The 13,202-nt window shown below is 40.7% G+C and overlaps 1 protein-coding gene across 1 annotated transcript; it reads left to right on the top strand.

The window, feature by feature from the left end:
• The first annotated feature begins 4,263 nt into the window (after positions 1-4,263).
• LOC131135006 (solute carrier family 25 member 36-A) lies at positions 4,264-12,344 on the top strand. Its single transcript, XM_058080790.2, has 7 exons — positions 4,264-4,689; positions 5,663-5,827; positions 6,136-6,213; positions 7,863-7,963; positions 8,793-8,859; positions 9,088-9,377; positions 9,453-12,344. The coding sequence occupies exons 1-7, from the start codon at positions 4,649-4,651 to the stop codon at positions 9,644-9,646; spliced, it is 936 nt and encodes a 311-aa protein (XP_057936773.2). The 5' UTR covers positions 4,264-4,648; the 3' UTR covers positions 9,647-12,344.
• The last annotated feature ends 858 nt before the right edge of the window (positions 12,345-13,202 follow it).

Here is a 13,202-nt window from a genome sequence, read left to right as displayed (position 1 = left end):
ACTTAGTTAAACAATGGTTAACTTATTTTTAAGTTTCTCCCATTCAGTCTCAGCTGCTGTGGTCCAGACATCGGTCAAATACTCAAAAAAAAAAAAAAAGTGAAATGTTTGTGCTGTTACATGCAGAAGAAAGAGGGATTGCCATTATTGCCATTACTATATGTCTGCGTATTGCTTTCATGTTGCTTATTCATATCAATAGGCATCCTTTGCATCACTTAACAAGTAATAACAGCTTTTGTTTAAAGGGCACAACTTTGCAGATTTATGTGAAGATGTTGTGGTCTTGTTCCACATGATGTGGAAGTTCCATTCGTGGTGCCATCAAGCCCATCAAAGCCGACGTAATCATGACCACAAATGTACAAATTAGATTCTAGTAAATTCTATTATCTTCATTTTATCTTCATCTTCATTGCTTCTTGGCCACACTGTTTCCAGTATGTGTGTTTGTGTATTTTATTTTATTTGTATTTTTTTGTCTAGCTCGATATGTTGCCATGTCAATCTAATTGGCCCAGGGCCTTCAGAATCGCAAGTGCTGGCCCATGTCGCTTATAAACATTATCAGCAATCAGATTTCAGATTCTCCTCACATATAATAATATCAACATTTTTCCATCCTGTGAGTGATTGCTGTCTGAAAGCCGTTGCCTAATACTTAGTTACCTGTACGCTTGAATGCCTCATCGCATGAACAGAGCAGAAAGCACAAAGAAAGCAGACAGACACGGCGTTGTCCATTGTTCTTTGTGTGCTATAGGAACAAATACAAATAGTGAATGGTTGTTTGTCTATATGTGCCGCCTCTCGCTCGAAGACAGCTGGGATAGGCTCCAGCACCCCCGTGACCCTTGTCAGGACAAGCGGTAGAAAATGAATGAATGAATGCTTGAGATAATACTGAAGTGTCTGGAGCCAAGCCTCGACCCTTGACCAATTGCAACACAGTAGCATGGACCGAGAGGAGGATGCGGACATCTGAGCATGTCGTCCAAAAGGAGAAGAATGCAGATTTAGCCTTTACATAAGTTGAATTTGATGAAGTATTTCATTAAAATAAACTTACTATAGTGTCCCACTGGGATCCAAAGCCATGTTAAAAGCCCCTGAAATGAGCAGGATAGGCCGGTTGAGCAGCATTTAATGGCTGAGATAATGATGCACAGCATCATACTGCAGTTGGACTTCCAGGCCCAATAATCACAAACTTTCTGAAACTTCCCCTCTAACTCATTTTTGAAAAGATGTTATGTTAACCCAGATTGGTCCAGCGGTTGCTCATGAATTGGCGTGGCTGTAAAAAGTGTCGCGTGATGAATCTTGGCTACTTGTGTAATTATTATTACATAAAGTATCCCACAGGAAGTTGAAGGCCGTCACTGCATCGTTGTCTGTAGCTCCCTTGCCTCCAGCAGTAATTTCTGAAGAAATTGCAAACACATGATTTGGGCTGTGAACGTGCAACCGTTTAACTGAAATCTTTTCTCCAATAGAAGTCATGGGACAGGCCGAGACAGGAAGGATAATTGGGTGAAGCATGCATTTGCACGAGTGCTTTAATGCACCTACGTTGGCATGTGGAATCTTCACCCTTTCTAAGGTATTTTCATTGTATGCTTCCATCGTAATTACAATATCACCCAGCAGAACACAGACGTATTGTCTTAGAAAATGTGCTTATTGTGTTTCGATGTTATGCTTCAGCCTGCAAATAAACACACACCCAAAACGGTACATTGAAAATGAGATTATATGCACAATCTATTCATGTAGTTCATAAACTATGGAGTCAATTTTATTCAAAAAGTTCATAGAATTTCATTGTTGTCTCATATTATACATGAAACATTTTCAGACCAATTTAAAAATTGCAAGAATTCACATTTTCAACAGTTGGATCTTAAGGAGGTTCTTAATAAAGCTTCAAAATGCAAAAGAAGAAATGACATTTTTGAGTATAAACAATTTTATTGCAAACAACAATTAAATTAAAACAGGCTTTTCATCAACTGATGAAAATCTGGGCAAAAAGGTGAATTCAATTGTGAAGTGGGTGAAATGTGATCTGTTAAGTATTCACACTGTCATGATCTCTTGATGACACCTTTGGTTAGCAGGTTATTATTTGCTTCATGCATAATTTTAGCTGTTTGAAAATGTACTACATCAGCAAATTGTAATAACTTTGATTTTAGAAATATTGTGACGAGCAAGCAAAAACATGCAAAAAGAAACCAGGAAGGGGGGCAAACACTTTTTTTTATCACTGATGTGTATATCAAAAGCTAAGGACGCGCCCCTGAACTACTGACAGAAAACGTGTATGTTCATATTTAGGTCAGCTGTCAACCTAATATGGCCTGAAGCTTCAGATAGAGCCCATAAAAGTCATATATATGCATGTGAGTAGTCAGCTATTGGTACCTATGAGGTTAACAATTGAGGGAGAATACAAGAGCAGTATATTGATAGCTACGCTGTTAACAGTTCATATGTGCTTTTATAGTGAATAAACATTTTATCACCCAAATGCTGAAAAAAATGCAACATGAAAGAAAAATTGCAAGAAAAATGAGCATTATTGCATTAATATTAGGATTGCAGGCTTACATACAGTACACTTTCTTATTTGCTCATAAATTTTAAAATGTCTCACAGGAAAATTTTACTGACGGGTCTCCTGCTATGAAAAATGTCAAATGGGTGCAGTCTGGGTACAAAGGCATGTGAACAAATATGGGCCATGACGAGTCACACATGGAAATCACTTCAACCCAATGCCCTGAAAATGGTTAAACTTTAACTGGGCTTTCCTCATGGATTTCAAGGTCTAAATATAGGATAAGGAGAAACCAAAAAAACAACACTGACATCAATGTCTAGTCACCTTAACACTCACGCTTGCTTAAAAACATGCATAAAATCATTTACTATATCACATTTTTACCATCTATGCAACAAACACAGTAGCCCATATAGTAAGACACTCTGAGGGGTACTGATACATTTGGGGAATATGTTTTTTGGTTATTCATTCATTCATTTTCTACTTATCCTCACAAGAGTCGCGGGCGTGCTGGAGCCTATCCCAGCTGTCTTCGGGCGAGAGGCGGGGTCCACCCTGGAGTGGTGGCCAGCCAATCCCAGGGCACATATAGACAAACAACCATTCACACTCACATTCATGCCTATGGACAATTTGGAGTGGCTAATTAACCTAGCATGTTTTTGGAATGGGGGAGGAAACCGGAGTACCCGGAGAAAACCCACCTAGTATATACACGGGGAGAACATGCAAACTCCACACAGAGATGCCTGAGGGTCGAATCGAACTGGGGTCAACATTCAGTCATTTTAAATATCGTATTTATAAAATAAAATGTCTTCTGGAAGACAAGTAGATTCAAGCGTTATGACCTTTCAATGCCCTGAGAATACAATGACCTGGATGATTGACAATATTCCCACACACACTTTATACTAACAGTCAGGCAGCACTGGATAAGGAAGAGTGGCGCATGATTCAGGCTGCAGTAATTGTATCATTAGGTGGGTTTTATTCTGATGACCAAATTGGAAAACCTCATTGAATGTCAACAAGTTCTGAGTTACAGTAGACCCCCCTCCCACACATGCACACATGTAGTTAGTTACATAAGTGCACCAAGATGTCACTATCAAATACTTGGGTGACACAGAACAAACGGAGGCCAAATCATTGCTCAATTTTATGAATGTTTTTTTAGTACTTGATTCAAATAAAATGTTCAGTTGCCTACAGTATGAATAATAGTACTTAAGTTCTCTATAAGTATTCCCAATAAACAGTTTGATTGTAAGAATGTTACTGGAGACTCACATCTGGAGGGTCAAGGTTCATCGCCAGTCCAAAGTCAGTGGTCAGACAAACCAGTTATTTTGACATGAAACAGAAAACACGGGGTTAGAATGTACCTAATTTAGTTCTCCTTTATGCGGAGCCTTATGTAATCAGATTAGTGAATGGGCTTGCCTTCCAAAGCTGCTGTGAAAATGGTTGGTAAAATGCATAAATGCTTCATCATCAATAGTGCATATACGTTTAATAATAATAGTTTATTTACAGTACGATGTGACGCGTGACCATGACAAGAGGTCAGTCGTGACACTTTGGCGTCGTTCCAGCTGGAAGGTGATCTTTGCCCTTCAAAATAAAAGTGCTATCACGTGAAGAAAAAGTGACGGGGCGGGTTCACCGGGGACTTCAGCCAATCAGCGGCCCCGTCTTTCGGTTTCTCATTCAACGATAAACAGAGACCTGAGCAACGGCTTGGACAGTACGACCGTATCCATCGTGAGCGTAGAACTCATCACAGACATTTTACCACGATGAAGTACTCAACCGTTTGCAAAGCTGGCGTCGTAGACCTGTCGCCCTGAAATCGATTTTTACCACCGGAAGACTGCTGGCTCCGCCAGCCAGGCAGCCAGCTAGCTAGGTAGCTATTGCATAGCATCGTTTGTTCCCCGCCACTGACCTCCACAATACAGTCGTGGAGTATCGTTTGTTCGCAAAGTGGGGCTTTTCGTATTGACCCGTCTCGACACCCCGGCTCCCGTTGTCTCCTTGCGGTTGCCCGTGGACGGTTCCCGAATATGAGACAAAATGAGTCAAAGAGATACCCTAGTTCATCTGTTTGCAGGAGGGTGAGTACTGAGTATTCTCATGCAAATGACTGCAAAAGCAAGCTAGCTAGCTCCACGCCATTGCTACCGTTGCTAGTTCTCGCACTTCTTCACAATTTTCATGGTATTGATGTGTTTCACTTGCTTCGTGGGTTTCCCTTCACCATATGGCACCTTGCCTTCCCTGGCTATGCCTTTGCACCTGCTGGCGTCTATTTTAATGTCGTAAGTTGCAATGACATGTCAATAATGATCTGCTACTGTCTATTTTACGGTGTTAGACACAGCTCGTTGGCAGACACTATTAAATGTTGCTTGGGACTCTTAACTGACCCACGACATGGAGTTTGTTTTGTTTTTATATTTTATAGCGTGTGGCATCATCGGTCATTACGATGATGATGTAAAACAAAGTGAAAACTCAGACATCGAGCTGGAATGCGACTGATGTAACACAACAGTGGAGGCACTAATCTAGGGAGTATGCTACTGTACGCCACAAAACTATGCATTGTTTCAAACTACGCGGGATGTAGTTTGAGAACTCCCCACTGTAGCTAAAGTATGTTCTAAAATATACACATGCACAGTGCTGAAAGATGTGAAACTCTTGTCGGTAACTTGTATCTCAGCATTGGTATTTGAGATGAACTCTGACTAAAGATAGCTATTGAAATTCTCTATTGTAGCCACCCTAGTAAACTGTTTCACTTGTTGTACTCTAGTTTATGCCTTTATTAACATGTGAGCATATGATACTGTATAATATTGCATAATATATATTACATTTATACTATGTCAGCAGCTCTACTTTTTGTACTTTTGTGCTACATTTTATATATGAAAAGTTCTCTACAAATGACTGAGGAAACGTTAAACCTTACAATTCTCTGGTGTGGCCTGGGACTGGCCACAGAGCTTTACAATTCACTACTAACAATGTAGGCAACATTGTGAATGCTTCCCCTAACAGCCTTTTCTTTCTGTCCGCCAGATGCGGGGGCACGGTAGGCGCCATCCTGACCTGTCCGCTGGAAGTCGTGAAAACACGTCTGCAGTCATCTTCAATCAGTTTCTATGTGTCTGAGGTTCAGCTGAGTACAGTTAATGGGGCAAGTGTGGCCCGCATGTCCCCACCGGGTCCCCTGCACTGCCTCAAGTGAGTCTGCATTTATTGTGCGTTTTTTTCATTACTATTTGCAAATGCACATCAATGATACAACGAGGAGAGCTGTAAATACACTGCCATGCAGGGATAGAAATGGCGTGCCGTTGGTTAAATAAGAAAATAACAAGGCTGTTTGGTTTGGTTAATAAAAGTTATAGACCTGCTTTTATAGCAAAGGTATCCTGAATATCATAATCTTAACATCCTGATAGAAGACGAATATCCCTCAGTATTAGGTAATGTGTGTAAGTGTATGCTCTTTATGGTAGAGTGATTTGTTGTTGTCCTTGTATTTTCAGATTAATATTAGAGAAGGAAGGACCGCGCTCGCTCTTCAGAGGCTTGGGACCGAACCTGGTGGGTGTGGCACCTTCCAGGTAAGACAACAGCATTTTTAAAAAGTGTTTGTTTTTGCATTAGCAGAACTGTGAACCTTGAAGGAAAATAACAGACTATCAACCTGTTTGGATTGTAATTACAGACTTGTTTTCATTGAATCCGGCGTTCAAATTAGAAAAGGTGACTATCATAGAATTTCTTTTGCAATGCCACAGTGACATTGTTAGTCATTTGCATACGCGTATACTGTAGACCTGTCCCGACCCATTGGGGGCCGATCCGCTGTATTTTCGAAGGTCAGGTAATATCGGGCATGATATCGGGCTAATCCGGGTGCCATATCACGTTCGTCACTCTGGGCCACACATCAACATGCTAGATGTGGTAATGCGCCTCAAAGCTGGTTGCCGCTCAACTCCCGCCGCCCACAAAACGCAACACCACCATGTAGACTTGTCCACGGTGTACCATGGTGAACATTGGATATTAGGCTCCGTAGTTACAGCGGTAGTTGTCCCTCACTGTTCGCAGACTGCTGTGTCATGATGCGGTGAGCTTGCATGGGAAGTGCCGTTCTAACCACGTCGTTTATACTATGTCAATAAATGATTATTGCTGATGAAGAGAGCGTAACCCAGCAGGTTAGGATTCCCAATATGTTAAGGGAGTACAGAGTGAACAACGTTTAGTATTATTATTGTTGTCACGTTTATCTACTCCACTGACTCCGGTCAAGTGACTACACAACAACGCTTCCGGTCATCAAAATATCAGCACATCTTGTGGGGGTACAGATCGGGTACGGATCATAACCCAAAAAATGTGAATCAGGAAATCGGTAATCCCTCATTTACATGTACAAAAATAAAACTGCTGGGGCAGTGTCACAGTAAATGTGTTTCATAAGGAACCTTAGTGGTTACTCACGAGTCTAGTACCTGCCTCTCCGAACACTGAAACCTAGTGGCCAGTGTTGAATACAGTAATTCTTCCTTGAATTTGTATTTTAATCAATTTTGTCAGTTCATTTAGACATTTCTGCTTAAAAATGCTTAATTTAGGCCAATAAATTAGGCAAATTTTTGCTGCTAATAAGCGGTATTGAACCACAAAACAGTGCTAATCTAGTAGTTGATTTTTGAAAAACTGTTATAGCGATAATCAAACTGATATTATGTGGCATGACTGTAGTAATTAGACGGTCAAAATCCTGCATTTGCCGGGTAATGACCGTTCTAAAATCAAATTTGTCTTGTTGTCCTTTAATATTTGGATATGCTTTATTTCTTTTTAAGCTAATGCTTAAACCAGCTAACACAACCAGCTGTTAACTAGGTTGTGAACACTGAAGAAAATGTTTACGACAGACAACAAAGTCACATGACTTAAAATTGTTAGTTTTCAGTCAGTGATCAGCCTAAATTCCCCACAAATGTGTTTTGCAGCCACCGAAGACATCGGTGAGCCCAGTGATCATTTGTTATCATTAGTGTAGTCATGACAAGAGCAAAGTGGTAGCTAATGATGACATTGCTTAGCATTTGTTGAGTGTTTTGCTGACATGACGTAACAAGTGAATAGAGAGGTGTGGTGCTTCCCTGTCGTGACACTCGAGAATCTCTTCACAAAGAACACTTTCTTTTTCTGCCTCCTGATGTTTATTCAATCACCTCTTTTGTCTCAACAGAGCCATCTACTTTGCTGCTTACTCAACAGCCAAAGAGAAATTGAACAGTGTGCTGGAACCTGACTCCACGCAGGTTCACATGGTCTCGGCTGGAATGGCAGGTAACTAAGTACTGCACATGTCACAGTTGAATATCCCCCGCTTGGCGATGCTTAGTCATGTCCAACCGAGTGACCATTTCCAGAACACACAGCCATAGCAATGCAGAGCGAAGCAGACTGGATGAGTTAGGGTCACATTTGAGTAAATTCAGTATCTACTGTGTTGCATTGCCATTGCAGACCCTCTGCAGTAACTTTGTGTTGGTAGAACCAGTTTGTCTTGACCAGCTTGACCTTGGAAATCGCAGCTTCCTTTGTTTTTGTTATTCTATAACCCAGTAGTCGTATTGAATAATCTTAGAAGCCGCTTAGAAGCCACACACACAAAACCCAACAGGTCAAAAGCAGTGCACATTTTCTAGATGTCCAGTGAGAGTTATCGACCATTATGTCACTGTGACCCAGCTGGGCAAGGGGAAACATTGCAATGTATGTCACTCATCCTGCAGGACCAACAGACTGAATGTCATTTGTGTGTGTGTGTAAAGTTGAATCTCACAGGTGCCATTTTTAGCACGGCATGACTCACACCTTTGCAGCCAAGGTCAGCATTTATCACAATGCCTCCCCCACTGGCAAAAGTTATGTGCTGCAGTGTGAGACTGGGGCTTTAGTCACAGGTGGTAAGGCTTTGAAAGGTCATTACTTTTTGTCTGTCAAATGTAACCTGGCACATGAAGCAGATGTTTATCTGAGATCATTCCATTACTTATAATGGGTTCACTTTTGGGTTCCACATTTGCAATATTTCCACAAGGTAAAAGTTTTCACTAATGGCAGCATATCGGGCTGAATTTCTCACAAACGCTGTTTTTTCCGCTTCTTGCAGGTTTTACAGCCATTACAGCAACCAATCCAATATGGCTTATAAAGACCCGCCTACAGCTTGATGCAAGGTGAGATTGCCACTATCGTGATGATCTTTTTGTTTATGTGACTTTTGTCTCTTCATACGATATTTCCATAAAAACATAAAATCTCCATAATATCATATCCTCATATCCATGTGATATGGCCGGTGGCATACGCCCGTATATGAATTATATGACAAAACAAATCGTACATGGGCTATGGACCGGTTTCAATTGTGACTCCTTTGATTGGTCGTCCTGTTTTTGTTTCAGAAATCGAGGAGAGCGGCGGATGAGTGCGTTTGAGTGTGTGCGGCGTGTGTATCAGTCCGATGGCCTGCGGGGCTTCTACAGGGGGATGTCGGCATCCTATGCCGGCATCTCAGAGACTGTGATCCACTTTGTGATCTATGAAAACATCAAACGACGTCTTTTGGAGGCCAAGGCCCCCCAGAACATGGACGAGCAAGATGAGGTATCCAAGGACGCATCGGACTTTGTGGGGATGATGCTTGCGGCTGCCACTTCTAAGACGTGTGCCACATCCATCGCTTATCCTCACGGTGAGTATGATTTTAAGCCACATGACTTGCCTGACTGAATTCCCTGGAACATCTGCAATGTGATTCCCTCTACAGAAGTGATCCGCACCAGACTACGCGAGGAGGGTACCAAATATCGCTCCTTCTTCCAGACTTTAACAACAGTTCCCAAAGAAGAGGGCTTCCGCGCCCTCTACCGCGGCCTCACCACACACTTGGTACGACAGATTCCCAACACCGCCATCATGATGTGCACCTACGAGCTGGTGGTCTACATCCTGCATGGCTAAAGTCTTCCCTTATTCAGAAAGCACTTGTAATCCAGCTCTTGTTCAACGATGGAGAAACAAAAAGCAACCTGCTGGCAAACAGACAAGCAGCGTCTCGATGTTAATGACTATTTGAAGTGGCGGGTTTACTTTACTACCAAAGGCACAAGGAAGGTTGAAAGACACTCTCATTGATGTGGGGTGGTGCAGTAGAAAAACAATCCCTCTCTTATGCATTAATATTATTATTGATACGATGTTGTCGACTGTCATATAGTCTCTAAATAGCCTAAAAAAAAGCTCAGTGTCAAAGTCTTAACGCGATGAATTGATCTTCTGGCTCTTACAATATTCATAGTTATACTTCCAAACACGTGGTTAGGAAACAGTTGTCATCATTACTGACCTACTAAAAAGTCAGAAGTCGCCAGGCATCATTTCATACGTAGTTAAATACAAAATGAAGCACACTTCATCCTTGCAAATTGGATTGTGAATGTGCCTTAGGCAGAAGCAAGATGAGGGTACAGGAGAGTATAGCTGGTGGTGTGTTCGGGTGTGGCTTTGTGCTTAACTTGACAGAAACATGTGAAACAATGCAGTTGCACAGGGGTATTTCATGGTTTCAGGCACTTAAGGAAACCCACGCTAACATCATTAACCCTGCTGGGTGTACAGTAGACTTTGGGTAAGGCAGGGGTGTCCAAAGTGCTGCCTGGGGGCCATTTGTTGGCCGAGGCTGGTTTTTTTCAGCGGTTCCACCCATCCATCCATTTTCTATCCTCATTAGGGTACGCTGGAGCCTATCCCAGCTAACTTAGGGCTCGAGGCGGGGTCCACCCTGGACTAGTGGCCAGCCAATCACAGGGCACATATAGACAAACAACCATTCACACTCACATTCATACCTATGGACAATTTGGAGTGGCTAATTAACCTAGCATGTTTTTGGAATGTGGGAGGAAACCAGAATACTCCACACAGAGATGCCTAATCAGGGAATCAAACCCAGGTCTTTCTGATCTCCTGACTGTGTGGCCTTTAAATTGTTCCATGAAAGAAAAATAATAGTAAAGTAAAGTAAATTATAAATAAAAATATAATTTAATAAGAAAACTCAGAAATTTACCAGAATACAGTCAAAATATGAAGAGAAAAAGTTATACTTCTCTGAGAGTAAACTAAAAATAATATAATTTTGGTTTTTGTTGTAATATTTGTGTTATTATAAATAATTTTGGGATGGGAAAGTTAGGCTGAGAAAAAAGTTGATTTGTTACAAGAATGAAGTCAAAATATATTTACAAGAATTAACCTTTAATACTATAAGGAAATTTAGAGTTGCGATATTAAAGAAATAAATGTTACTATGGAATAAAGTAGTTACATATAGAATATTGCTGAGTGTTACTTAAGGAGAATTTTGAAATATTCGGAAAATAAAACAGCAGCAAAAATGGTGCAGAAAGCGTAATTTGCATTATCACCTATATCACAAAAGCGGTGATGCCTTTAAAAAAAAATAAAAAATTGCATATCTACATGTTTTGGTTTACAAAATATTAAAGTGGCCCTTGCATCCTTTCATTTTCCAGGATGTGGCCCTCAGTGGAAAAGTTTGGACACCCCCGGTGTAAGGCTTGCAATCAGCTAACCCTCCTTGGTCTTTGCTTTCCGTGCATTTTGATCTCTTTATTGCCCGTATGAAACCACTGCCTTAGAAATACTGTAGCATTTATGCTTGAACAAGACCAGTAACATCGTATCGGCAAACTGAACCACAATAGTACACTGCTAACTACTGGAATGTAAATATACAGGTGTATGGAAGTAAAACACTGGCTCATTTTATTAGTAAATGTGCACAAATTAATTTCAACCAATTGTAATATTGATATATCAAATATATTTCCTTAAATAATGTGATTTTGTTTGACTGATAAAAGCAAATAAAAACCATGTAGCTTTGTGGGAAAGAACATTTGCCTTTAGCTGTGAAAGTATATTTTCCTAACTGTTCTCACTGCATTTCACTTTTCTTGATATCTCAGTTTCTTTTTTTACCTCGGCTAAAAAAGGCTTATTCAGTCGCGAGGACAATCCCCTCAGCCTTCCCCTGGAATCCTGCGGTTGATATAATGGAAAGGAATATGGTTGTCATAAACGCACAATATCCCATGTACATGTACAACGTTTTCTTACCTGTTGTTGCTCCTCACGTACGAGTCTCCAATCTTGTACGGGTTGGCTGTGTTAATTGTACCCAACCATCCAAAAAATAATTGTAAATCGGATTAAATGATATGCACGGCTCGGTGCCATAAGCGGTAAAATGCAAGTATAATATACATTTTTCCGGCTACATTGTACAGTCTATTTGCAGTTCCATGTTGTGCATTCTTCCTTTCATCCAGTGATTATTTTGCACCTATGTTTGAATTGTGTGATCGTGAATGTATGTTTTCCGCGTGCTTGCTTCAATGACTAAGGATTCGGTCGTGTCTTGAGTGGAAGAGACATCAGATCTATGTATGCACTTGATTGAGGAACCGCAGGAGGAACAGTGTTTTTATCCTTTTAAGTAAATTGTTGCCTTTTTCCTGCGGATCCTTTTTTTCCCTTGTTGTTGATGAGCCTGCTTTGAGTGTGGCTCTGTCTATGCATTCTGTCATACCTGTTTTGTCAAACAAGTCAATAAACTGGATAGAGTGCAAGTACATTCACGTCACCGTTTTTTGGTTTGTGCTTATGCTTATGTTGTTTTAACCAGTAGGTGGTGGTAATAGCAGTGACAAAACAGTCCACTTCTTAACCAACTTGTATAAAATATATGATGGTATAATCTGAGCAATATTCACGGCACTTTTTATGGCTTCGGTTAAAGAAGCCAAGCCGACATTCAGAAAACTTTGGGTGACTCTCACCCAATAGGAAGCCATTTTCTACCTGATAACAGTTGGTCGGCCTGATTGAAAAGAAATACTGTAACATACAGTACCCACAACGCAGAGGTGCAGGTGAGTGATGCAACTGATGACTGATACAACTCACAAAAGCCTCGTCATAAGAGCAAACTGGTTTACATACTTTCATAGCATTTAACTTGCCAAACTGGAAATGAAATCAACTCCGTTGTGGGTATGTTTCCCAGGGTATTTACAGCTTTGCCATATCCTTGCCATGGTTTCAAACAATTCCTACAACAAAATGAAAAGTCCGTATGGATGTGATTATCGTGACCTGCTTCAGAATGATAATTGGAGATATTTGTAGTTACTCGGTAGACTTGGAACATGCATATTTGACCAAATGGATTCATGCAGCCGGCCTCTACGTGTGGAAAGTGAAGCATCCTTTGGCAACAGTCTCTGTTTTAACATTGCAGCATGAACCTTCTCATCTCAGCAGGAATGCTCACATTGGAGACTATTCCGATATTATGTGCAGTATATGCAATCTGTACAGGAATTATATAGGTTGGTTCTTAACAATCACACACTCAAGTAAACTGTTTCTCATTGTCAAATAGGTATTAGTTTAAAAAGATGCTTATTATTATTACATTACATTTTTATTG

The sequence above is a fragment of the Doryrhamphus excisus genome, linkage group LG8 (genome assembly GCF_037039965.1).
Source record: "Doryrhamphus excisus strain RoL-2023G ecotype Guam linkage group LG8, RoL_Dexc_Guam_v1.1, whole genome shotgun sequence".
Lineage (NCBI taxonomy): Eukaryota > Metazoa > Chordata > Actinopteri > Syngnathiformes > Syngnathidae > Doryrhamphus > Doryrhamphus excisus.
The sequence above is the reverse complement of the archived record's forward strand: the minus strand, read 5'-3'. Positions and strand labels throughout refer to the sequence as shown.

Coding starts and splice junctions, on each gene's coding strand:
- LOC131135006 (XM_058080790.2), top strand. CDS start 4,649: ATGAGTCAAAGAGATACCCTAGTTCATCTGTTTGCAGGAGG. Junction 4,690..5,662: donor GTTCATCTGTTTGCAGGAGG/GTGAGTACTGAG, acceptor TCTGTCCGCCAG/ATGCGGGGGCACGGTAGGCG. Junction 9,378..9,452: donor ATCCATCGCTTATCCTCACG/GTGAGTATGATT, acceptor TTCCCTCTACAG/AAGTGATCCGCACCAGACTA.